Source organism: Scomber japonicus, chromosome 7, assembly GCF_027409825.1.
Source record: "Scomber japonicus isolate fScoJap1 chromosome 7, fScoJap1.pri, whole genome shotgun sequence".
Lineage (NCBI taxonomy): Eukaryota > Metazoa > Chordata > Actinopteri > Scombriformes > Scombridae > Scomber > Scomber japonicus.
The window spans coordinates 21419706-21446014 of NC_070584.1; the positions used below are offsets into that span (position 1 = coordinate 21419706).

The 26309-nt window shown below is 39.0% G+C and overlaps 1 protein-coding gene across 1 annotated transcript in view; it reads right to left on the reverse strand.

Annotated features, from left to right (window-relative positions):
* Window positions 1-26309, reverse strand: part of LOC128362248 (adhesion G-protein coupled receptor D2) — a 93808-nt gene that overhangs the window by 30130 nt on the left and 37369 nt on the right. Inside the window, exons 21-23 of the mRNA XM_053322989.1 lie at window positions 18050-18091; window positions 13863-13916; window positions 11067-11217 (exon numbers count right to left, since the gene is read on the reverse strand). Coding sequence (XP_053178964.1) covers window positions 11067-11217; window positions 13863-13916; window positions 18050-18091 — 247 coding nt within the window. The remainder of the gene's footprint in view (window positions 1-11066; window positions 11218-13862; window positions 13917-18049; window positions 18092-26309) is intronic.

Genomic DNA, 26309 nt, shown 5'->3' on the forward strand with positions numbered 1-26309 from the left:
TGATGTATTAAAATTTATTGTCTCTCTCTCTCTGGTGAGCCATCACATCAGCCCTGGAGCAGCAGACACTCTGTAGGTTACAACTGAAAATAAAGAAGGGCATTAAAAGCTATTCAATAAGCCACTGTAAAATTGATCAGGCTATAAAAGCTGAAGCTGCTACCCGCCTGAACTCCATCCCTCCCACCCACTCCAGAGGAATGTGGCTGTGGAGAAGTACTGTAGGAGGAATGACAGAGAGAATGTAAAAAGCTAAAGAGAAAGAGTGAGATGGAGCAGACAGAGAGAAAGAAGGGAAGAGAAAGAAGAGAGACACTAAAGCTGAAAGGAGGGAATGTTTAAGGAGTAGACAAATGAGAAGAGTAATACAAGATACAAGAGATAGAGAGAGGAGAGAGTGATAAATATGTTGAAACAAATGAAGAAACAGAGACATAGAGGGAAAGAGGAGCTGCGATAGCACTCATAGCAGAGGTTGAACATCTCAGAGCTATTTACCATGTTACACCTTAATTAAACCAATTAGATGAATATTTATACGCCATCTACATCAGGATTGTGCCACACACAGCCCCCAGCGACTCAAATGTCTGGCACTAGGTGACACTTCGCTGCTGCTGCTTGTGTGAAACATAGTGCTGTGGTGCTGTTTGCTGATTGTGCCAGTTTACTGCAAACTAGCGACAAAGAGGCAAGTTCATTTCTATAGAAAAAAAAAATCATCCCATCAATCTCTCCCGCCAAAAGACAATCTAAGCTTTTTTCAATGACCTCAGGTCACAAAAAAGAAAGATGTGCACATTCTCCTACCAACTTCAATAAGTAGGGAACACCCAAAAATGAGGAGAAATACTACTAGACAATCCAGGGAGATTTATTGTTTGTTAATCTATATGGACATTATTCCACTTGGGCCTTTCTATTGCTGGGAGGAAAAAAAAAAAGAGAAAGAAGAAAATTCGAGTGGCCAAGAGCGGTTCTGTTGGCTGAATCAGTGGCAGTGGCTCAGCAAACTGCATTTTTCTTTTAACTTTCAATTCTCCTAAGCATCCGTGCTTCACAGCCTCTGGGGCTATTGCCTTTCTCAATCTGTCCCTGGAGAGGCAGGAGTTATGGTCCCTGTCGATTGAGGAGAAAGGGATGTTATTCCCCTGTCACCTACTGGTCGCGCCGCCATCCTCCCTGCCCTGATCTACGGCCTGACCCCCCCTCCCCTCCTCGCTTCCCCCCTCCTTCTTCCTCACTTTGCTTCGTCGTAAGCTACTGGGTATGTCGTTGCCATGGGCTGTTGAGATGAGAACGATGGAAAAATGTTGTGGGGCGAGGGAGTGGAGGTGCTGATATTGGTTTAGAGGCGCTATTGGCAGCTGCAGGATGGTGGTAGTAGTAGTGAATGCTTTAGTACTATGTTAAGAGACTTGCAGAAAATGTGTTGTATGTGAGCATTTGTGAATGAAAATTCACAAACACAGTGAATAGAGGGAAGGAGCACTTGAGCAAAATTTATGATTAAGGCTGATGTATCTATATAAAAATGTTTAGTGTAGCTTTATATAGTGCATATTAACTAAGAGTGTTCCCTCTTTGCTGGAGAGGGAGGTGATAGAGTAGGGGGAGTAAACTGAGACAGCTTGGCCCAGGGGAGGTGACCTGCCCTGGGGCATATGCAGGTCCTTGAGTGACACCCTTGATAGGGGAACAGTGACAGGGTTAAACATGAAAGGCAGTTAGCTGATGATTGTGTGTGATCAAAGCTGTGGTGCTTGCTAACGGCGTCACAGAAATCTTTGTAGGTTTGGTTTTCTTATAATATAAAATTATACATATGACTGCAGCAGTTTAATCCCATTTGGGTTCAATTTTATAAGTTTTATTTAAATTACAAATCTTTAATTTTTGAAATTTTATTTTTGTACTTCTTAGACAGAAGGACAGCTGAGGGGGTAAAATAACTGGATACCTTCAAGAATATTTTGGTGGGCATCAGTCTTTCACCATCAGCGATAAACATTGCTTAAGATAGGGGTGCCAGGAACAATCATTCAAAAGACAAAAGTATTCCTCACACATGTTGACTGGACAATTTTGCATGAATGTTCCAATACATTTCTGTGAGATATTAGTTGCGGTTTCTAAAAAGTTCATACAAAGACAATGTCTCATGGTTTTGTTCTCTGGTTTTGTTGAAAGAAAAACTATCAAGATTCAACAAACTGCAGGCCCCCTTAAACCACCAACACCACCAATGAACGTCAGCGCAGACATCAGTACACCTGACACATGCTCAACAGAGGACTTCCAGACCTTGGAGTGCTCAGCCCCATTTCCATACTGGCCAATGCTCAGCCTCTTTTAGGCACTATTGCACCTTAGGCAAATCCTGAGTTCGTGAGGGTCTCTCTGGGTGAAGGAATAAATAAATAAGCAGATAAATAGATGAATAACCCAGAAGAATGGGAGCCCATGCAGCTTGGCCATCCATCATATATCCTATTACCACGCACTCAGAAGCACCTGCAGTATGTATAATGCAGTCAACCTCCATAAGCAGATACAAATTCAACTCTTTTCCACCTCAATTTGTTATATCTGACAACGCCATAGCTTGTGCCCTGTTGTTTCTTTGAATTATGAATAGATTCCCTTCACCACACTTTCGCCTGTGCGTGATAGCGTGGCGTTGTTATGCAGAACAGCTGCGGAAAACAAATTCGAGAAGCCTGGTACGCTTTGTAGCGGCTGGGCGAATATGCATAAACAGTTGCGCTTAAAGCCACTTAAGAATAACCAAATGGGCTCAATATTTCATCTTTTGATTTGTTTCATTGAGTGTGATGAATATCAAATGCCAGGGTGTAGTGTGAGTGCAGAAAACACAGTTGTTTAAGTGTTTTAAAAATGATCAAAGAATGTTTTTGAGATTTTTCACACAATAGTGAGAAATGGTTGAGAAGTGCTTTAACTGAGAATTTAAATCTTAATTCCTGCTAGGGAGTCTTTGTCTGTTCCTGCTTTATCAGTATGACTTAGAGTCACAATATTACAAATATCATTAGAAAATGAATAAATTAGAGGGAATGGAAGGAGAATGTGTCAGAGGAAGCGAGAATAAAAGAAAAGGAAGAAAGCTAGTAACTATATTTAACAAATCAAATGTAAGAGAAAGAGTGAGTAAGGAAAGCCAAGTGGGAGAGAGGAAGAGGAATGTAAATACATAGCAAACCGACCAATTTGGCCGCGGCCTGTTTGTTTGGGTATTTACACTGTGAAGCTACAATCAAGTCCTCAAAGCTTCAACCCACATGACAAGAGCCCATTTCATGGCCACACATCCTCTAAACTGCCAAGGCAAATCTCAATCCACACACACACACACATACACACAAAACCCCAATGTCATATCCACTTATTTGTCAATCATTTCAAAATGCAAAAAGGATGCAGGGAAAATGCATCAGATTTAATTTGTGCACAGAGAGAGGGGAATGCGAGTTGTGAGGAAGTGATGTTTTTGGGACTTGGCTGAACTTTTCAGCCCTGTTTGGTTAAAGCAGATGTACAATTAGTGCACATCACTTTGCATCAGCAAGATGATGAACACAAGCTGCTGGGCAAAGGCCAAATACCTCTCTGTCACACACACACACACATACACACACACACAAACACACACACACACACATGCACACCTCGTCTCCAGTGTCTGTGATTCTGCTTTGGTAATTATCAATCTGATGTAAATTCCCACAGCAACAAATTCTTCTTCATTCTTGATGAAGCATGTATGGTGTCTCTGAATACCACTGGTCTGTTACACCAGCTGGAACTAATAAAAAACACAATCAGTTTTATACCATTATCAAACTACACAAAAACCTCTTTCCTCCCACTTCCAGGCAGCACATGAGTTTTAACTTCTGTTTTTAAATTGTCCAGTAAAATAGTTCACAGTTCACAGCAACCTGTTCTTGCAAGTTTTAAAACAGGCCTCAGTCCACATTCACACTAAATTATTAGGAACTCCGCACTATGTTTTTTGTGCTGTATACATAATCACATAGATTATTGTTGGTATATTATGTTACATTGTACATGTAGTAGCCTATATATTTTTCCAATAATTACATTTTATTGTTCAATTTTAAACGCAAAATATTGTGTGTAAAAACATGATTTTCAGCTCAAAAATAGTTTGCTTGTTTCTGCATTTTCAAATTCAATTCACCCAAATCCAAACTCTCTGGGCCCTCCCTCACTGTGATGTCACATGTAAGACTGAGGTATATTTTATATGTTGATAACAGCGGCTGTACCAAGTATAATGGAACACTGGCTGACTGCCACAAACTACTACTACTACTACTGTCATTCATAGCTGCTGGAAACACCAGCAAGTCATTAGAAGTGCTGATTTGTAGCACACACATCCAAATTAGCAAAAGTTGTACTGAAAAGACACAAAGAAAAAGGTCAAGCAGCTGTCACTTCACAGCTACTTTCACTTTTTTTAAATTAAAATGTGTTGGATTTTACAACTTCATTTACTCTCACCTTGCTCACAATGGTGAGCAAGGTGAGAATAACATTTGTTATTGATTTAAGTTATCATAGTAAGGCAGTGCATATCATCCAGAAGTTTTATGACCTTATCATACTGTCCTAGTTGAACATTAGATGTGCTACTGATTTGGTCATTGTACAATTGTTATTACTTTCTTTATCAGTATTCTTTTGTAAATATCTTCTGAAAGCACAAATGGTTATCTGCAAAACCTTATGAGTTAACCTTGAAATATATTGAGGTATTTTACTGAAATTTTGGCTTTGTCAGTATTGCAGAGCACTTTTTATACTGCAAGTCCCACAGAAATGGACTTGCATATTGAGAAATGGATTCAACAGCAAGTACCCAGATGATATTGCTGCAAATATGCTGTCATTACACATGGGAGACACTTTTTAAACATATTTTTGGAGCTACAGAATCCTGTTGCATGTCAATGAATTGGGCTAAACATGCATGACAAGTGATGGTGTGTGGGTGGAGGGAGGTAATGTGGAGTCAAACCCATGGTAGTGTCAGCAAAAGATCTGTGTGTAATCTGCAGAAGATGCATGCAATAGACCGCCGCACCACTTTATCTACAAGGCCCCTAATTGCAAGGGACGCTGAGGAACACATGTTAGGAAAAGAGGAAGGGGAAGGGGTGTCAAATGTCAGCAGTGTGCAGGCATATGGTTCCTACAAGCTGGGTTACGTAAACTGGAAATGACACCAGAAATCAGGTTTGCTAAGATGAACTTGTGAGGACTGCATAATACTGTCCTCTTTTTTTTCAAGTTGAATTGACTATGGGAGACACATTGATATCTCTCTCTCTCTCTCTGAACTACTGTAAATGCTTACATTTTTAAATAAAACCCAAAAAATCTCCCCTAATGTCCCTAAAATGAATGTGACCCACGGATTTACAGAAATGATGATGAAAAGGAGACATTAATTCATCGCATTTGCACAAATCTGATACAAATTGGAAATGAAACAACAAAATAATATCTGCAGTCCAGTCAAATACTGTTTGAGACCCCAAAAGAAAACTCAAAACATGAACCTCAAAAGAAAGATAACTGCTTGGCCGTCTTTGCTCATTGAGGAGGCTTTAACAAAGCAAGAAGATGACGTGAGGTAACACTGGTGACCTAGCATATTGTTCCCGCTTAAAAGGGCTCGCAACCTTCAACTCAGCCATTGTGTGGGGCCATCTCATTGGGAATGCAATACTCATGCACAAACACCCACACAACCCTTCCCCTTTCAATTCAAATCCCCCCACACTTCACCTCCTATTCCTCTTTTATTCCTCCATTATGCACTTGTCCTTCTCTTGTGCTCTCAGCAACTATGTAACCCTCACTGACTCAGAACAGGTACAAGCAGAACACATAAATGTTCAGGGAAGAAATCAAATTATTTTAGTAAACAAGCAAGGATCAGAACCAGGGGATCAATCAGAGAAGGTAGACCTAACCAGCAGGGATCAGGCAGAGAGTCAGAGTCCAGGAAATCAAGCTAAAGTTCAGGCAGGAAGGTTTGGGAAGCAGGTAGTAAGTGCTAGAAAGCATAATGCAAAAGACAATCTGGTGAGGAACTAGTGATAATGGATCGGTATATATACTGAGGGACTAATGAGGGAGTGAGCTGCAGGTGGAGAAATAGGCAGGGAAAACCAAGTGAAGGGAATGAGGTGATAGCATGGCATGAGAGAGTGGCAGGATCTGAATCAACAGGAGCATTAATAACCATGAAAACAAACGAGTAGACTAAATGAATGAATACAGGGAGATCAGAACAGATTCATGACAAACTATGTGCTTTACCTCATAGTTCATATTTTTCATCATGTACTCTCAACATAACCCAGTGTCTGCCTTGGACAAGTGCCAACCAGCTTGAGTAAACAGAAAGATGTAAGAGGCATAAATAAATAAATAAATGAAATCAAGTGGTCTCAAGTCTGAAATTTGTCCCCTGAACTAGCTATGACAGACAGACAGACAGACAGACAGACAGACACGCACACACACACACACACGCACACACACACACACACACATACACACACTGACCTTGTCTCTTTAGGAGATGCTGTGGTTATTGTATTGTTATTGTTGCATCTGTTTGTTTGTTATATGGTCTTTATGGAGAGAAGACATTTTGTCATATATGGAGTTCAGTTAAAATAGCAACCACTTCCAAATGATTGTGCTCATTTATTCCTGGTCCTGGCGTTGGGAAGTTTTATTTTTATTTCTTTACAAAACAAATAGATTGTATAGACTATTTTAATGTACTGTACAGTTTGCTGTAGGTTAAGTTTGTAGTTCATATATTAAAAATAGTGAATGATAAAGTTAATGATTGACTGTACCAACTATAATTCATTCTAATTAATTTCCTTTATTATGCAACATTTTATTATCTCTCTATTTTATTATCAGTTTTGTACACGTGTGCTTTTAACTGTAATACACAATTGTAGATGCACAAACACAAGCTTCCTTTTACTACTGTCTAACCCCTTCATAACATCAAAGACATATTTAAACTAGCTATTGACTCTCTGCTCTTGGTGTAGTATTAGATTATAGTCAGCGGTGTAGGGCTCGTCATGATGATTAGTTACAGTGTATCGAAAGAGCAAGTTTCCCTATGTGCGTCCCTGCTGCATATAATACACATGTTGTAGTCTGTATTGAATGAGCCCTCAGCCGCCATCCCAGCCCGAGCAGTCAATCACACAAAGCCAATTTGCATGTTGTAGCATTGAGTCAGGAGCAGATTGGAGGGGCAGCAAATGGGCTGCATAATATCATCTGACAATCAATTATTTCTGAGATTGTGTTACATCAAAAACATTAGTTTTGATGCTGAGTTTGATTTGTCTGGTTGCGTTAGGGGTTCAGTCATGTAAATGTACCGTAGGGACTGATTTAACAACTGCAAACTGAGTGAATGAAAGAGACAGTAATAGTGTCGGGGACCATGCAAATCACCTGCAAAGGAAACGCTGTAAATCACAGTGTGAGAGGTGCACAGAGCGGCAACAAGGAGCAATAACACACAGCACATGTACTATTCAAATGTGAATATCATTATTGTACAAGTCATAAACCATGAACATCACGGTATTTACCAGGTGAAGATACTGTGTTATGTGACATTCAAATGTTCTGCCTCATTTTCAATAAATTAAATAGTTTCCCTTATTGTATGAAGCACTTTTCAAATAATCTACAACAATGTGCTCTTCAGCCTTTCAAACACATTTAAAAGGTTGAAAAATACATTATTCTAGAAAATATGTACTTCCTAATTTGTTCACATTTTTCCTTAAAATCTTTAATTCAAATGATATCTCAGGGATCAGTATAGGAGGTTATAACCTAAATGCTTTCTTAAACGCTGAAGCATTTCATGCAATCATTTAAGCATATATATTTCCATAATTCTCTCTGGGTAATGTATATTTCACTTGTTTATTATTATGACAAATAAATCAGTGAAGAAGGTAGAAGGGGAAAAAATCTGTAACTGTCTGAATGCTGCATCAACTGGGGCAATAAAATTAATGACACTTAGATCACCTTGAAATTACAAAATGAAACCAGGAACTGACCTCTCCCTATTTCTTTCCCTGCTATGAAACTGGTGTCTCCAATCTTTTCCACAACCAAATGACTCTTAACTCTGCTGAGTGCAGCACAGGTCAGGCAGTTAGATTGAAGTCAGGGTGTCTGGTTAGTGTTACAGTTTAACAGGAGATTTCTGATGTCTGATTTCACAGGCCAGCCGCTACACTCTGTTTGCAGTAATGCATTGCAGATATGCCAGTTGGGGAACAGTTGGGGACTATACACTATTCAGCACACGTTACGGTAATTTTGGAGGCTGCAGTATTTCTATATTTTCAAGAGTATGCCACCAATTTATAAATCTTATAACATTCTCGGAGTCACGATGGACAATTAAAAAAGTCAAAATTGATGCAGAAGAATAAAAAAAAAGATCCTTTTTATGATACCTTTATTCTTCCATCTAAGTCAGAGTATCAGCTGTGTCGTACAACCAGCAGCTAAAGGAGCTCGAGCCGCGAGCCTCAAGTAACAATGAGTAGCAGGCCACAGAGATCTGGTATCCTGAAGTCTTTCATACTCCACACCAGATTTTTTTCATTTTCAAACTTTTAGTCATCAACCTGAACCGATGCTGCCTCAAGCAAAACCACTTGCAGCAATATATCTGATTTCACACAGCTCCCTCTGGAGCCACAAAAGGTTTTATACAACATTGTACACATACGTAGTACTACTTCTCAAGACCTGAGAACAGACTTAGATGAGTAAAAATAGTTCAGTTTCCCTTTATGACATTTTACCCACATCATTTACTGTACATCCATCCATGGAGGTATAACTAAATATTAGAAATGCCTCTCACTATAATGCAATGAAATTCAACAACACAACAAACTACAGCCTCCAATGTAACTATGATGTGCAAGTGACATTAAAATACAAGTATTTATGACAATATGTCACCCTTAGAAATGTGAAAGGATTGTGTAATTAAGTTATCAAATGTGTATGTCCAATCAAAAAGTACATGTTTGTTTGAGTTAAGTTCCCGCTCCTTTGCCACATACATATGCCACAGATGAGCTCTTAACACTAGATTCACTTAATTCATTTGATTTAATCAGTGATATATTTTATAATATATAATATTTTTGACCGGTCACGCATGTTAGTGTATAGATACATTTGCATACACACTCTGCAATCAGCTAGACAGCTAACATCACAGATCTTCTTTTTGAATGAATAAAGGAAAATGAATTAAACCAACTCCTACACAAAGTATTGCATTGTGGGTTGTCTGTAGCCTTAATGTTACTAGATTAGCCAGTGTCTCCAGTCTGTTTATAGTGAGTGTGTTAGAGTCTAACAGCCCTTAAAGTGTTTTGTTACTTGATATTCACTTGCAGGAGGTTCTGAAGGCTTGTGTAACGTGTTTTCTGCCACAGAAGAAATTAATTAATGACGAATGAAAACTAGTCCAAAGCATCTTCGACTGCAACAATGTAATAAGCTGCCAAATACGGTTTCACAGATGATGAGGATAACTGCCAAATAGAATAATTTTTGACCACTTCCAAGAGTGTTGTAGGACAGTGTATGAGTATGTAACAAAACATGTGGCCGGGGGGGTCTTATATTCAGGGACACCTTATATTCAGGTCAATATAGTGCTAGTATTATGCTGTACCACATTCAGAACAAGTACTCATCTGCCATGTCCAAGGATGGATCACAGTCACCACCAAAAATCATGAAGCTTAGCTAAATTTTACATTGAAAATTAAAATCCTTCATAGCCAAAACTACCACTTCTTAACTGAAATGTTCAAAAAGCAAGGCTATGGGTGCTGCCCTCTTCAAAATAAATGGTACATTATTTTAAAAAAAAGGTGCATGACCCATAAAATATTTCACTTATTCTTATATATTCACATTTCATATTCCATTCTAATTAAAAACTGTATGACATAATGGGTGGCCTTCCTTGTTTTTTTTGTGATGGTGGATTTTTTGTGCTTTTTGAAAAGCAAGGTCAGCAGAATAATCAAATAAGCAAGCAATCTTATGACTTGCTACTATGGTCAGTTTTAAAGGCTACTGGTAGAAACGATCTGAGAACACTAAGAACTATGTGAGAAAAGTTTAGAGATGAATTAGAGATACCCTTCCCTCCTTTTGTGACCCCGATCAAAGTACCAAAGTCCCAGCTGTATTAGCTGTATTAGTCCAGAAGGAATAACTGCTTATTCTGGCAGCAGCTATTTTGAATTTTGGTTATCACACTCACAGTTGAAACATTAATGTATTTTTAGTACAGGGTATAGTATACCACTGTCATTCCTGTGAAAGCTGCTCACCCAACCTGAGCTAAATGATATTATTGAAGGTGAATCTGATTCCAATATATATAAGTGATTTATGTTTCCTATAACTATCATAAACATTTTGTAATTTAATGGCTCTCCACCTTTCATTGCACCTTCAATTTAAAATAAAGACATTCCATAGTTCTTTCACTCTGCAAACATGTTGACATTTCAAAGCAGGAAAAGACATGTACTATAAAGAATATTTGATTAATCACTAAAGCCGCATTTAGACTTTGACAACAAGAGTACAAGTTTATTACATGGTGAATCAAAGTGCTATGATGTACATAGACAAAGTCACACAAATTCTCTTTTCGTTTCGCCTTTGTTGTTTTGGTTTGTGTGCCATAGATGTATAACGAAGAAAAGGTGTTTTTTTCTTAAACTTTTTGGTCATCAGTGGACATGTCACACATTATGATATAGGACCAATGTTTTGGACTGATGAGAAACTCTGGCGAAAAGTCAGAAAGAAAATCTGACCCCCGCAGAGTTGAATGGTATGGGGCCAAGAGCCTGAATTTCCTTATGATACATTGTATTGGTCTGACAGCTCACCTCTGGTCCCGTCTTCCTCCTTCCCCTGGCCTGGGGTGTTGCTGTGATGAAAGGTAGGGGTGGCCTCTTCTTCCTGGCTTGGGATTGTTAGAGGGAAACTGACAGGGCGAGAGCTGGTAACTGAGCTGGATGGTCGGGAACTGGCACAATTCTGTAAGACATAATAAGGTGGTGCCAGTAAAGATTAATGGTTACTTTTTAACTAGTGTATTAATGAATTATTGCTCCCTACGGCTTTATTCAAACATGACCTGTCATTTAGGACAATGCTTGCACAATATCTGGCACCTTATGCACATGAGGGAGCAAAGTGTGAGAGAGAGAGAGAGAGAGAGAGAGAGAGTAGTGCGCACACACACACAAGAAAAAGAGACAAATACATGCACTGTCACAAGTCATTTCAGTCACATCAGCCAAGAGTCTTTCATTCATAGTCTTTTATTGACCAAATTTAAGGGAAAATGTTGTGGCACTAGACATAGACAACAAAGAAACAAATCTTGACTTTGACTGTCCACGTGTGAAAAAAATTCCAGTCCAATACATTTATGCTACCAAGACAGATACAAACCGAATCTTAGCTTCCTATATCTTGTCATAACTTGAATTAAGATCAAAAAAAGTAATCCACTTCCAATTTATATCTATATTTCAGTGGTGTCAGGGGCATGGAACTCAAGAGTATTGAGAGGGGGTTGTTTTTTATTTGGGTCCTGCAACTGACAGCTTTATTTCACAAAGCAATCTGGCTGTGTGTGTACAAGAGGGAGGTCAGGGTGGGTCAGGAGGTACTAGGTATCAAACAGGCAACCTACACTGGTCAAAAGCTGTGTGTGTGTGTGTGTGTGTGTGTGTTTAAAACCCCGGGGGCTAAAAAAGCTGTGTGCACCATCCATGCCCCTGTAAAGGGCTTCTACAATGAAAAGGGATAAAGAGGTCGACACAGGTGTGGAATTAAAGAGGGGAGAGTATGTGATTAGGTTTGGTGGAATTTATATGAGAGGTCGTAAAGGTCAGAGTGTGTCTCGTCATTGTACCAAGAGCAAAGTATAATATGTACTATCTAAATGCTTTTCAGTTTTTTTGCTTGGTTACACACAATATATTTAATGCAATGTTATTTGTATTGTTGAGATACATTAAACATTTCGTCTGGTTCTTTACCTTCCCAAAAACTCATTACACATCCTCACACTTTAAAACGTTAGTATACGTTAGGAATGCTTAATATGGGTTGCTAGTAATGTTGATAATTTATTATCCCTCTGTACTTTGGACAAGACTTTAATCAACTCAAATGCAGAAAAAATCCCTACAATCCCTCAAATGTTATTTTTAAATTTAAATAAACATTTTAAATCCTTAAATTGAAGTTGTAATGAATTATCCCACTGGGTTAACCCTTCAATCGTTGCAAATAATACAACATATAAACCCCTCTATCTCCGACAAGTGCCATTCATCTTCAAATGACCCCATATGCAGTAACACCGCCAAAGCCTCTTTATCCCTCACCCGGTGAGGCACGAGACCCAATCCTATGTTTTACAACAAGGGGATATATAGGGGCATGTGCGGTCATCTAGAGCCAAATGTCTCCTATCTAACCAAAGGACAGGTAGATACAGTATTTCAAACAGGATTTATGGCACAAAATAGCATTAGCTAAAAACCGTCAGGCGACAGTGATGACCAAAAAACGTATTCTAGTAGCGGAACCCGGCAAGATTGGAAAGCTGCCACCACGAGAGGAAAGAGGAAGCAGTAAAAATTACGGTAGATGGGGGGACCTCACTGATAACATGAGCAGCCAATATATCAACTTGCACCTGATTGCAAGGGGCCCCCAGGGGCCCTCACACCCAAGATACACAGATACACACTTACTTTATCTATTTATATATTTTATTTCTTCACATTCTTACAGTGTCCATCTCTGAGGTGAGGGGTCAAAAGGAAGAAGCAGCATGATATTTTAAAAATCTCCTGTCAGAAATGTTTACATGCGAGGGAGGGGAATATTGGGGGGTACATATGTGAGTGAGGTTGCTGGGGGGAGGGGAGGACAAAGTATTACCGGCCATAAAGCGCGACACAACAGCCTGGGAAGAGGAGTGGAGTTAATGTGATCACTCATAAGGGACAAATTGCATTGTATGTATGTGTGTGCGTGCATGTGTGGAAAGGAGTGTGGGGTGATGACAGTGGGTCTTTGTAAATGTTCTACAGTCTGTAACTGTACAGCATGTGTGTGGCAACTGTCTATTTGTGTGTGCTAGAGACGATTAACTAATTTTAAAGTGCTTTGCTTAGGCTATCATCTTCCTAGGTGCACATACAACAACAACACACACACACACACACACACACACACACACACACACACACACACACAGAGCAACCCACCGTTTCAGCCAAACAGCAGCATCCAACAAGGTATAAATACTGGCCTGACACTTTAATGTCAGGGGACGGCTTGTCCTGGATTAGAAACTTGTAACCCACCGCGGAGCTTGACATTGCTGGGATGGAGGTGCTGCAATGGGCAGGGGGGGGGGCGACTATTATGGAGGGTCTATGTTTGATGTATAAGGGCATCTAACATGGACTGTCTAGTGAGAGGCTAGCAGATGTACAATGTTGCTTTGTGGCCAGCTTTCATTGTCATTGCTGGAGTGGTGATTTTTTCCCCCCCAAGAGGCAAAGGCTGTAAGGAAAATTGAGTCGGTCCCACACACACGCGCGCACACACGCACACACACACACACACACACAGGAAAACAGAGGATTACATACTGAAAAATTAAGCGCTTTTCTCCTTTCCTTGATCCTGTTGACCGTGCTCCGAACCTGAAAGAAAGAGAGAGAGAATTCGAGAGAAAGAGATAAGTGGATGTGACATGGCACTAAGTGAAAGACACTTAAACTAAAAAATCTCTCAAAAGCAACTCTTCCAAGCATCCATACTCTTAAAAAGAAAAAAGAGAGCAGAATGTGGGAAGGAAACAAAAGATTTGAGTGTTAGTTTGCGCGCACTGACAGGCAATGGTAGGAAAAGTGTGTGTGTGTGTGTGTGTGTGTCTATATGTCTGAAAGTGTTCTAGTATGTCCCAGTGGCTAATGGGACCTGAAAGTGACACATAGAGCTGGCAAACTAAGGAGACGACGTCAAGCTATCATCTGTCAACATAGAGCGCCGGGACCAACAAATGGAGCTATTGGAGGAGAAGGGACCGCCCTAGCAGAACAGATTACATTTTTATACTCCAGATGAAATGGTGTACAGCTCGCCTTCATTTAACACATACAATACCAGACTGCACTGCTTTAACTCCAAATTTATTACAGCATATTTTACATACATGTAGTAGAGATATGCAGTATACATATAAACAATTTCAGTATAAAGTTGTAATTTAACTAACCCCCACCCTAATTTGAAATTTACTTCATTTACTAAACACGCGCTTACACTTTGAATTAATTTAATTTTAAAATGAGACACCTCTGAACAATTTTGTAACATTGTCAAAATTGATGCCAAACCTTTGCAAACAGAATAGTAATAATTAAAGTTGAACTTTTATTACATTTAAATGGTAAATGTAGGGTATATTTTTTCTTTCAAATTGATAAACTGTATTTTTTGTAAATGAATCCATCCCAGTTTTCATGGCTGATTAATATTTTCATTTAATTAATATGTCCTTTATTAAATACAACTTTTGGTAAGATCAAACTGAAATAGTTTCTACATATTAATAAGGCATATATAAAATAAATAAAGGAATATTCAAAAATGTGTTTTTTTGTCGTACAGCTGCAGCTATGACTGTACTGAATGTTTTATATTCCCAAAATTAAAGATAATTCAACATCTGTTATTCTAATGCTATTGATTAATAGTATAATGTAATAGGTCTGTTGACATTATTTTTATTATTCATATCAGTTTTCATTTGATATCAAACATTTTAATTTTTAATTTTTCTACAACTTTTGTGTTACTGCAAACAAAAACAGGATAATTATCTGCTTAGGTTTAAAAAAGTCCAAATAAACATACAGAGCAGCAGGAATCACTCTTTGTTAGTGGTTGAGTTAAGTAGGATGAAGTCTTGCATGAAAACCCTCTGGAACCTATCGTGTCGATATGTGTGTGTGCATGTGCATGTGTTCGTGCACGTTGTCAGCACTCACTGTAAATTTGTAGCGGCTGGGCACTCATCACTAGAGCCCGTCCCAGCCCAGCTCACCACGTTAGTGAATATGCATTATGGCTTATGGCTTCATTAAGTCGTGGCATTTTATAAATTATGACACCGCACTGAACACACACACACACACACACACACACACACAGACAGCATCTGTATACAGAGGGTATTTTGCATACATATCTCTGCTGAAGGGGCACATAATGAAGAGAGCCTGATCCTTGTGACAGGGCAAAATCAACAGCACAAGCATCATGTTTCCAAAACCCGCCTATTATTTCTGACAAGATCCACAGAAGGCCTTCGACTTAGTGCAGATGTTGGAGAGACACCATCTTAATGTTATTTAATGGGGGAAGTAAGTCCTGGGAATTTCATTGATATCAAAAGCAGAATGCGTGCTGAGGCAATTACATGACACAACTTAATTAATCGTTTGACAATGAGGGGAAGGGCATTGTTTTAGATGATCGTTATGTGTTTAAGGGGTTTTGCGCACACTCAAGGTTTCGCAATGATGCAAAACGTGGCTCCCCATGTAAATGGGCGCTAAGCGATTACCATATGAAAGCAGCGCACCCGACAACACCTGCCGACATCCTTGGAGCTGATGGAAATAAAAGGTCATCAAAGCATGGGATTACAAGGTGACCACCAAGGAAAAGCTAATTGCAATGAATAATGGAAAACTATTGTCAGGTAATTAGCAATTAAAACACTGCATTTTGAGTGTAATAGCAGCAGACACAATCTGTCTTCCATGCCATGTTTGCAATTATGGAGCCTGGAAACCCATCCTCATGAATGGAGCGTTTTCTGTGTTTGAGGCAGTGGTTAATTCAGCACCTTTCCTTAGCATATCAAAGCAAAATTTATTCACACGCATTTAGTTTAAGATTTATTGTACTACATGAACAACTAACAGCAACTTTACAAAGTTTTTCTTCACACTAGACACTTTGTTACACACATCTGCCTAACTTTCTTTTGCATACCTGCCATGTGCTACGTCAGTTGTCAATAACATGTTTTCTGAACAGACTCAGCCAAACACAGTTACTATGCTACAGCATAGTAACCACATAAAACTTTCTGTCCTCATTACCAGTGTCTTATTGCTGAGGATGACCATTAACTTCTGGAGTAGCCGTTAATGCATACTGCTCTGTGAAGCAGATGGCAGACTGATATGATAATTATATCAAAAGTGAGGTTACCGTCCCCAGCGAAAAAATGGTTAGCTGAAATTTATACAGAGAGAATATCCCCTCTCTGTTCTCAGGAAAGAAAGAAGGAAACATAATAATTGATCAGTCCCATTCAGCATTAGCAAGTATTTACTTTTAGGTGGCAGGAAGGGTAAAACATTAAGGTGGTGAAGCTGGTGTGAGGGAATAAATCAGATGAAGAAAGTGGTGGAGATGTTAATTATTTTCTTGTTTTTTAAAACATTAACAAAGAAGTGTGGTCCTTTTAAGAACTGGAACATACATATGCTGCTCACAAATTGTGATGACCCCAGGTTCAAGGACAACTTGAGTGTAAGAAAACAAATTCCCCAGCACTAAAAAAGCCACTTAAGCATGAATGCTGTGTTGATTTATTTTACAGTGTGAAGGGTCAGCCCTCCCTGGCTCTGCATTGTCAGTGCATCGCCTATGACTCAGGGACAGCTCTTCATGCTTTGTAGAGGACATAAGTGAAGAAAGGATTGAGATGAGGGGCAACAAAAAAAGGACAGAAATACACATGTTAGATGGGACATGTCTTCTGGGATGGGCAGAGGGACACTAGTGATGGTGATGAAAAGATAAAATCAAGCAATTTGAATAAACTGAGAGAAAAAAGGAGGACAGACTAATGCAACCGAAAGCAATATTTCTGTAGACCTGTGAAGCCTGTGCATTTATGTTAATAAGCTCTTCAAAAAAACTGCCTGTCTATGGTGATGATTCAATTACAATTATTATAAATATCGAAAATACATCATCAGCAATTGTATTATATACTCAATTATAATACTCAAAAATTTCAGAAATTATTGTTTAAATTAAATCAGATGCAAAATGTTTTTAATTTTTGAATATTTAATGGTGCCAGAAAGCAAATTTTTTGCTTCTCACTCCATCTTTAAAGTTTGGATTGTGAAGTGTCAAAAAAGTGCTCTATTTTAAGAGGGCTCAGATGCAATATCACCTATGCATGCACATTTAAAGTTAACCTTATTTACATAACACTAAAAGCCATATTTGACCAAGAGTGATTTTCATGAGTCTCATCCATTAAATCGTATCTCTTTGTCTCTCCACCTCCCCACCCTCCACCCCCGCACAGCTGCAGCATATCTAAATGGTAATAACACAGCATCTAAATACAATATTTCCTCGCTCCTTCATTGCATATTGTTGGTTGCATATTGTTTTTCTTTTTTTGTCCTACTACGGAGACTGCTAGGGACCCTGCAAAAGCCCTGGCCAGCGGCTTTGTCAGGATGCTAAATGGAGGGCCGTGAGTTTAAAAACTTAAAGAGGCAGTGAAATATTAGCCAATGTGGGTGAGGAATGAGTGGCTGAGAACCGCGGCGTGTCAGTGTTTAATGGTCGGACTCGGATGCATATAAGTTAGTCCAAGCATGAAGGGCAGTGGGACGCTCGCGTGGAAACGATGTCCCCTCCCCTCTCCTCCCCTCCCCTCCCCTCCTTCCCATCAGAAACTTGTCATTTCTCTCATTCACTCCGACAGCCTTGAGACACAATGCAGACTTACCTCTGTGTTGTACACCCCATATATCAGGAAGATAAAAAGGCCCTGCAAACACAGACAAAGAACAAGAGAGAGAAAGAAAGAGAGAAAGAGGGGGACAAAGTTGTTACAGTTGTTTTCTCTCTTATCCTCCCATAAAATATAAACAAGATCAGAAGTAATGAGTGGACTGACATGTACAGATTGTTCTGATTCTTACTCTATCCAGGCTACACAGTGCTGAAGTGGACTGCAGTAAAAAAGTAACGACACAAGAAGCAGGACTTGAAAGAGTACAACTTCTCCAAACTGGGCCATCTCTGTAAGGCTGAGCTTGCATTTGTTTCCTCTACAATACTCATGCTCCTCATTCCAGCCCCCACTAAGCCATCAAAGGCTCAAACCCAAGGTTCCACACAGCTTTATAGAAATAGAAAATCTCAAGTGCCTGTGTTCAGTCTGTGTTCTTAGACACAAACACACACGTATATGATTAAGTACGGACACACACACACATACATAACAGTCCATGCATTCACAAACATATGCGGACACAAATAGCCATAAATTATGAGGATTAAAAACATAATATGAAGACAAACAAATATTTACAGACACACATACACACACATACGCACATGAAGAGAGCAACTCAGACCAGATGAGACTATCAAGGAAAACTATTGGAGGAAAGCAGAGAAAGAGAGAGACAGAGGGAGGATAATGAAAGAAATGACAGATAAAAGAAGATATTACACGTTCACAAAACTCCATGGCTAGTACCCAGGACCCAAGAATGCCATGCCCTTGGATGCATAAAGGGTGCACTTTTGGTCACAGAAAAACAGCTATTTTTCATTCCAATCCATTGTGGCATCCATTGAATGTACAAGCTGTGCATTCGCCTTCAGGCCATAATGTAATCCAGTTGCCTCAATGGAAACGGTGAGAACAACATTCTCAGAGCAGCGATTGAACTGTGTCACAAAAGATGTACTGACAAAAATAAAAAGGCAGGTAAAATCCTATAAATTTCAAGGTTGATAGACACAGAAGATTCTTTGATAAGCCAACCATATGTCGATATCGGTCTAGCTTACACACACAGACACACACACACGCAAAAAAAAACTTTTAAAAGTACATCTCTTTCCTTTCACTGCTCAGAGTGCATCTGTGTTGCTTCATTTTTAAATGATGGTAAGGACACAACCTGAGGACAGGCAGGCACAACCTGGTAAATGCATCAATCAAGTCGAGTTTGGAGCATCCAATTTTTGCCAGAGGGAGATTTCAATGCATCACCATTGACAACATGATTTGGGGGCCCATTCGGAGTGACAGGCTGGCGATGGCCGACAATGATGACCTCTAGCCCAAACTACTGCCCATTCACCTCTTACTGGCCGCTCTCCTGTCCTCCAGGGACTGAATTGCCCTGTCTGTCGGGCTGTCAGGTGACACCTTAGGACATCCATCCTCTTTAAACGGACAATTCTGCTCTGACATGCTGAAGACAACAGACATAACAAGGCATCTCAAGCTGGGTCGTGTAATTTTACCATCACACTTACCGTGCCATCTCGTAATCCTGAATATGACCAAATGCAATGCAAAATGTGATTTTTTTAAAAAAGAAAGAAAAACGTTTGCTGTTTCATAGCATGATCATAACATGATGTAGAGGGTTGTATCATTATTGGTTCTACTAGAGCCAAAATTAGCTGAGATAGGTTCAAACACTAAGTGATAGTCACTTTTAGATAATGACCAAAAGTTTTGTCCGTCCCTTTTAAACGAAAAATATCGGATGACATAGCTGTGTTTTTTTCAAATAAGTGAGCAAGGTGACAGATTACCTTTTCACAGTTTCCAACTGTTAGCTTAGCTCTCTACAGTGAAAATGCAACTGTAACTGTTGGGTCAGTTACAGAAAACATGAAGTTGTATCATTGTTTCAGCAATTCATACTGATGGCAAATACAGTAATACAGGTCATAGATAATTTGATGTCCTCTTGACTAAATTGCCTTGCTCCATCTCTAGAAAGTACTAATTTAGCATTATACTCCGGTAACATTGTAGCAAAACCAGATAGCGTGTCTTTCATTCCATGCGCTCATCTTGGCACCTACATTTCCCACAATGCAACCTGATTCAGAGGTCTGGTAACCTCACTTCTTTCTATGTACACACATTTTTCATCATCAAACTTGTAGTTTTCAACCCCAGCTGATATTGCTTTGAGGGACATCACTTGAAGAAATGTATCAGACTTCTCACACATGCTGCAGTGCTCCCCAAGACCTGTAAACAGACTTTTATGTAAAAATTATTCCAACATTTATCCTCTTCTGTCTAGTGTTTACATTTTTTTGAGCTTTCTTTAGCATGAGTCAGGAACTATTATTCATGTGGGCCATGTGGACTATTGCATTATGTGAATATTCAACTGAAGAGTTTATAAACTGCAAAAATAATTATTTACACTGAACATCAACATCATCAGTGTATGTCACAGAAGCATCCAAATCAAGTGAACACAGCACTCATCCTGTACTAGGATTAATAAACTGGTTTAAATAATGGATCATGGCCATTGTAAAAGAATATGTGATTTTAATTTTTAGTAAACATATTTCAAATTATAATCAATAGTGTTTATTGACTGTTATTTACAACCAATACATTGTACAGAGTTTATCTTACTGTTGTCATATAGTCTCAAACACATAAATACGCATGTGCACAAGTTAACATACAGTAACAGACAGTGGGTGGTTAATTTGCAACAGATACCCCATTGTATTGCATTAGAATTACAATTTCCAACTCATTGTTGCAATTTGATTATCATGTTTTTGATCATTCCTCTTATTTGTAATTAATCTTTTGTTGTGTAGTGAACAAAGTGGGGAGAACATACTGTGCACATTAAGAAAAATGATCTATTAGAATATAATTGAGTTAAAAATAAGTGGCAGCACAACAATAATGATGGATTGTTTAAAATGTTAATTCATTAATATTCCCACTAAAAACAAACAGAGAGAAAAATGGGGCGCATTATTTAAATGCATGTGTGCTTTTCTAAACCCAGTCCTGTTTCTTTTGAACTCTGCGGCAAATGCTACAAATTTATGCAAAGGATGAACGCAGTTGCTTTCAAAGTATTGCTATACTGTACATCAAACAAGGGAGCATAAATTAATTAGCAGCCAACTAATTAGGGAACAATTGTATGTTTAAAAAGTTAAAGCCAACAAACACTGTGTTTGACCAAAACATTATCACCCCAGAGAGCTGTACCATGCTGCAATGCAAGACAGAAAATAGCATTTGTTAAACGAATAAGGGGCCGTTCAGATTCTGGGTCTAAAAACATGTGGAAAATGCCATCCGTGTCACTTTCATCCTTTTATCCAAGGTGCTTGGTGATATGTTGTGCTACTGTTGCATCTGCATTGCAGTTGGCAACCAGCATTAATTGACCTTTCAACCGGATGTTGTGACACTCTTGGATGGAAACCGTGAAGCAAGTTCTGTGGAACTGATGGTTAATTTTTGACCACATGACCTGTGGTACGCTTGCTGGATTTGAATGGAATTTTCCAACCTATTTTTTTTCCAACCAAAAAACAGGATAGCCGCAACAAAGTAGTTTATGGTTTTGAGTGTGCATGTTGCAAGTGCATGAAATTGACGCAATATCAGAATGGCCCCTGAGGGTGTTGCTTCTTCTTAGTTGTTGAAAGTTTTGTCTGAGAAAGCAGGAAGAGCACATCTAAGTAAGAAATCAATTATTTATAATAACTGAATTCAATTAAATCAGTATGTGTTGGTTCTAACCCTCACACTGTTTACAACTGGTTGTTTGTGATGTTGACAGCCTCCTTTTGGAAAATCACCACATTCTTTCTATGTTGTCCTTGTAACTCACTTTGTCTAAGAGCAACGACTGACTGCATTTGAATGTTTAAAGAGATCAGTCAACTGCTGATAATACTTGTAATAAAAGGCTTTGTAAGTGTCTACTTAATAGATTTATGGTACATCAAATTAATTTGAAAAGCTTACTTTCCTCTCATTTTAAAAGCTGGAGATCTTTTTCAAATAAGAAGGTCTTATAGCCTGTCTATTTAAATTGGCAGCTCTTGCATTATGAGATGAAATGCAGTTTGAGTTTATATGGCTAGTGAACTGAATTAATTGCCAGTGAGCAGAACTGATTGGGGGGCACTCACAATTTTTTATCCTTTAAATAGAAATGCTATGAAGAGACAACGTGAATGAGCAGGTGGTGTTTGGCTAAAGGATACTTCAAAAGAATACAAGGCTGATGATGGATATATACCTGCTGGGAAGCACGAAAGGCCTAATTTTTTTTATCACTGACATAATGTAAAGTCTAAATCTAGTTCAGCATGGAATGTGCTTGTTGTACAAATTTGCAAAAATATATATATAGAGGTAATTCCATCTGCCACCAAAAAAAGCAAGAACATTTTTGTATTTCTTTGTATCACCTTATTCATCTAGTTATGTGGATATGCATGGATATTGATGGGAATGCTGCTGCCTATTACTTTTGTTCCACTTTCATTTAATTTTAATTTCTACTACTTTGCACTATATACACACCTGCTTCATTTTGTTTCTACATAAAATACACAGGTGTGTAGACACACACATGTACAGTGTTAGTCCCTTTACCTTTTTTCTATGTTAAAAAATTATTATAAATTCTCGATGAGTAATGTCTCTATATTTATCCCCTTCCTTTACCTTTCAGTACCCCTATCTCCCATCTCTATCAACCTCCCAAATGTGAAAAGTTAAGGAGCACAGTGTTGGCAGGTAAAACTCTCAGAAAATAGCCAGTTTATGACATTGTCCTTGGAAACCAAATTTTCAACATACAGATATGAAAACTATGATTAAGCAGGGAGGGCAGTGTCTTGGCAAGTAGGGAGAGACAGGCTGGAAGACAGGGCAGCTTTCTCTTTCTTGTTGGAATATATTGCTGCTGTCAGCTTAGCGCTTTCTTTTGTACGGGGGGAAGGGATAAAAAGTTAGCATGAGGTATAATAACAACTATTGAAATTCCTTATTTTATTGTGGAGAAAAAGAATGATTTATGGTAATAGCATGCATACAATGATTTACATTATATGCAGCTTGTGGTTTGTCTTTTATCAGTTTTAAGTTTAAGGTGGCTGTCACTCCCATAACTTACACAATGTAATATTTTCTACATTGGTGAGATTTTGGGTGTTCAAGTCAAAAGATCCGTATTCACTGAGATGTCTTTTATGTCTGTCCAGTAGTAAAGCAATTTAACTGAAGGCTATTTTTCAGCGTTTCAAAAAGGGTCTCTTCCTTAGGCACAACCTTTCTCCTTGGGTCCCAGCTTCTTTGCCTGCTTGGTGCATGTTGGCTTGGTCAATAATATTTTTCATGGAGCTTTTACCAGCATTATCATTTTTCCACACCTGAGCTGTAAAACATTATTGATTTACACTTTGATTATGATGACTAAAGAGCCTTTTCTGATCTGCCACTGCTACGGTTAAAATTCAATCACTTTCCATGTCTGTGTAGCTACAGGAGTCTACATGACTTCAATTTTATCATGTGAATTTCGTCATCTGCCCATTTTTGTGTGGTTTGGTTAATAATGCAATACAGTTAGCAGAAAGACTGTGTTCTCTTCCTCTTTAAGCTCCTCATTCATTTCAATGAGACCAGTGTCACAGCAGGGATTTCAAAGAATTTCCTCCAATGGTACAGCACAAAGTAAAAAGTTAGTTTGGCTTCTTGAGCAAGCTTCACTCCATCTCAGCGTTTCATATCTAAATAAAAACATACAAAGTCCTTTCATAAATGAGATAGCTGTATTTGGTTTCTTTCTTTTAAGTAATTGTGAACCACATGTTCCACACACTTCTTAGCGGGATTTCGAGTACTGCCATTGCTCAATGTCAAAAATGATTTATACTTGTCTAACTCTACATCAAAATCAAAATAGATATACTTTTCGTTCAATTGGGCCGACTGCTTTCTCTTAAGTAGCTGAAGACCGCAACCTCCACATCCTTTCAGTGAATTCCAGGCTTCACAGTCACCCAAAGCCAAAACTGAGAGCTATTTGAACAAGTTGGACTCAACGTCAAAAATCCCAGCCCAAATTCAAACACACAGAGACACTTTTCACAAATAGAGCTATCTGCATCCCTACTTGGCGAAAAAAGGGGAGGAAAAATTCTGCCCTCACACCTGGCAATCATTATGGAAATGAGAGACAGAAGAGGTTAAAACGCTGTGATGGGGGAAAAAGTAAAGAAATTCACACTTCTGCACTGGGACTTGCTAATGTCTCTGACCCCTCCATGCATAAACAGTTTAATTAACATGTATACATAACTTTCACTTTAACTGCTCATGGCATGTCAAATCAAAATGTCTGTCAGAACTGTGAAACAGGGAGTTGATACTTTGCAGGTCCTCAGTTCAAATCCAGCTCTGTGTAACTGCTCCAGCTGGCCAGAGAAGCTGGCAAGAAGACACAAAGGCAGACAGACAGGCAGGTAGACGGGCAGGCTGCCACACTGTCAGTTTGATGAGATAAACACCTCCCAATAAAAGCTTTAACACCCAGATGAGAGGCAAGACAGTGTAATGCTTTTGGTGGAAAAACAAAATATAAACCAAACACAGAAGAGTGAAGGAATTAAGACTCAATGTTTTCATTAAGTCTAACAGGTTTTAAAAATCCAGGTGGCATCTACTCATAATGACCATGTAGATGTTAAAGCGGTCAAGAGTCCACATGATCCAGGCAAATTGGAAGTGATTGTATTTTAACACTTAAATAATGGGCAAAACCAAAAAATGTCCACCCAGTGTCATTAAAACCTACGCAGTTCTATCTGTGTCCGTGTGTCTGTCTGTGTGAGGGTGGGTCGGGGTCAGAGTTATCATCCTGTTTCCATCCTGTTGTACATAATTAGGGAAAGAGGATCAGTCATTCTTTGAGTAGAGCTATTAGGACTCTACCTTTCCTCTTTCCCACACACACATCGAGTCAGTTGGGCTGTCACATTGAGGAGGGGACCCCCAAGCCAGCCTGCCTCTACAGAGTATATTGAAAACTGAGACTGCGCACACACACAGACACACACACAGACACACACACACACACACACACACACACACTGACAAACAAGCACACTGAGGCCAGCAGCAACACCAGCACTGGTGTGTGATGGCTCAGGAGAGGAGGGAGAGTTATTAGCTTAGCCCTGAACCACCTACTTAATATAGGGGCCGGCGGTGATCACTAACAGAGCCTGGCAGAGGTGACAGCTTTTGGCCCTGCTTGAGGAAATCCAATTGAAAAGCAGCCAAGAGGAACAACAAGCCGAAACAGATGTTGCTCGCTACCACCGGCGCAACTTGGGTACACACAACCCAGCGGCAACAAACCGCGATGGCAGGTCTGACACACAAACATACGCACAGCAGACACTGAGTGGAGCACACACACATATAGTGTAGAGCCACATGAAACTGCAAAACAGCAGCTTGTACAAAGGGGAAAAAAGGGGATACAAGAAATGGCAAGAAAACACATTAGCTGTACAAAATGCACACAAGTAATGATTTGTGAAACTCACACATGATGACATTTACAGTCTTTGCACTACTGATCAACTTTCACCCTGACCTTTGTATCACTAATGATTTAATCCAATTTTCAGCTGCTAAATTAATATTAAAATATTTTTAAAATAGTTATGTGATCTCATGTTTTTTTTTTAATAATCAATAAATCTAATGAGCTCTAAAGTCCCTCACAAAAAGATTTTTTACATGTTGTCAGCTTTACCAATGCAGACTGAAACTGGCCACCAGTACTATTTCAAACAGACGGAAATAGCATTATGAAATAAAAAATAAAATAAATTACAATTTTTAAATTAAAAAAGAAAATAACATTATTCACAATGTTAAAATGTAACACACACACCCACACAAACACACATACTGCACATACTGGGCATTTCCCACTTTAAACATGATTTAAGGATCCATAAACTCCATCAGTCCAAGGTTAGTGAGGATTTTTTATTATTGTGGAGCTCAAAACACCCTGGCAGCTAAACTCAAAATGGAATTAGGAGGGGAGAGAAAAAATCAAGCAATGGTTTGGAAGGTCTGTTAAAAACATCTATATACAGTATGAGCAGTGGCCAGAACAAAACCTTTCCCCCCTGAGAATAGA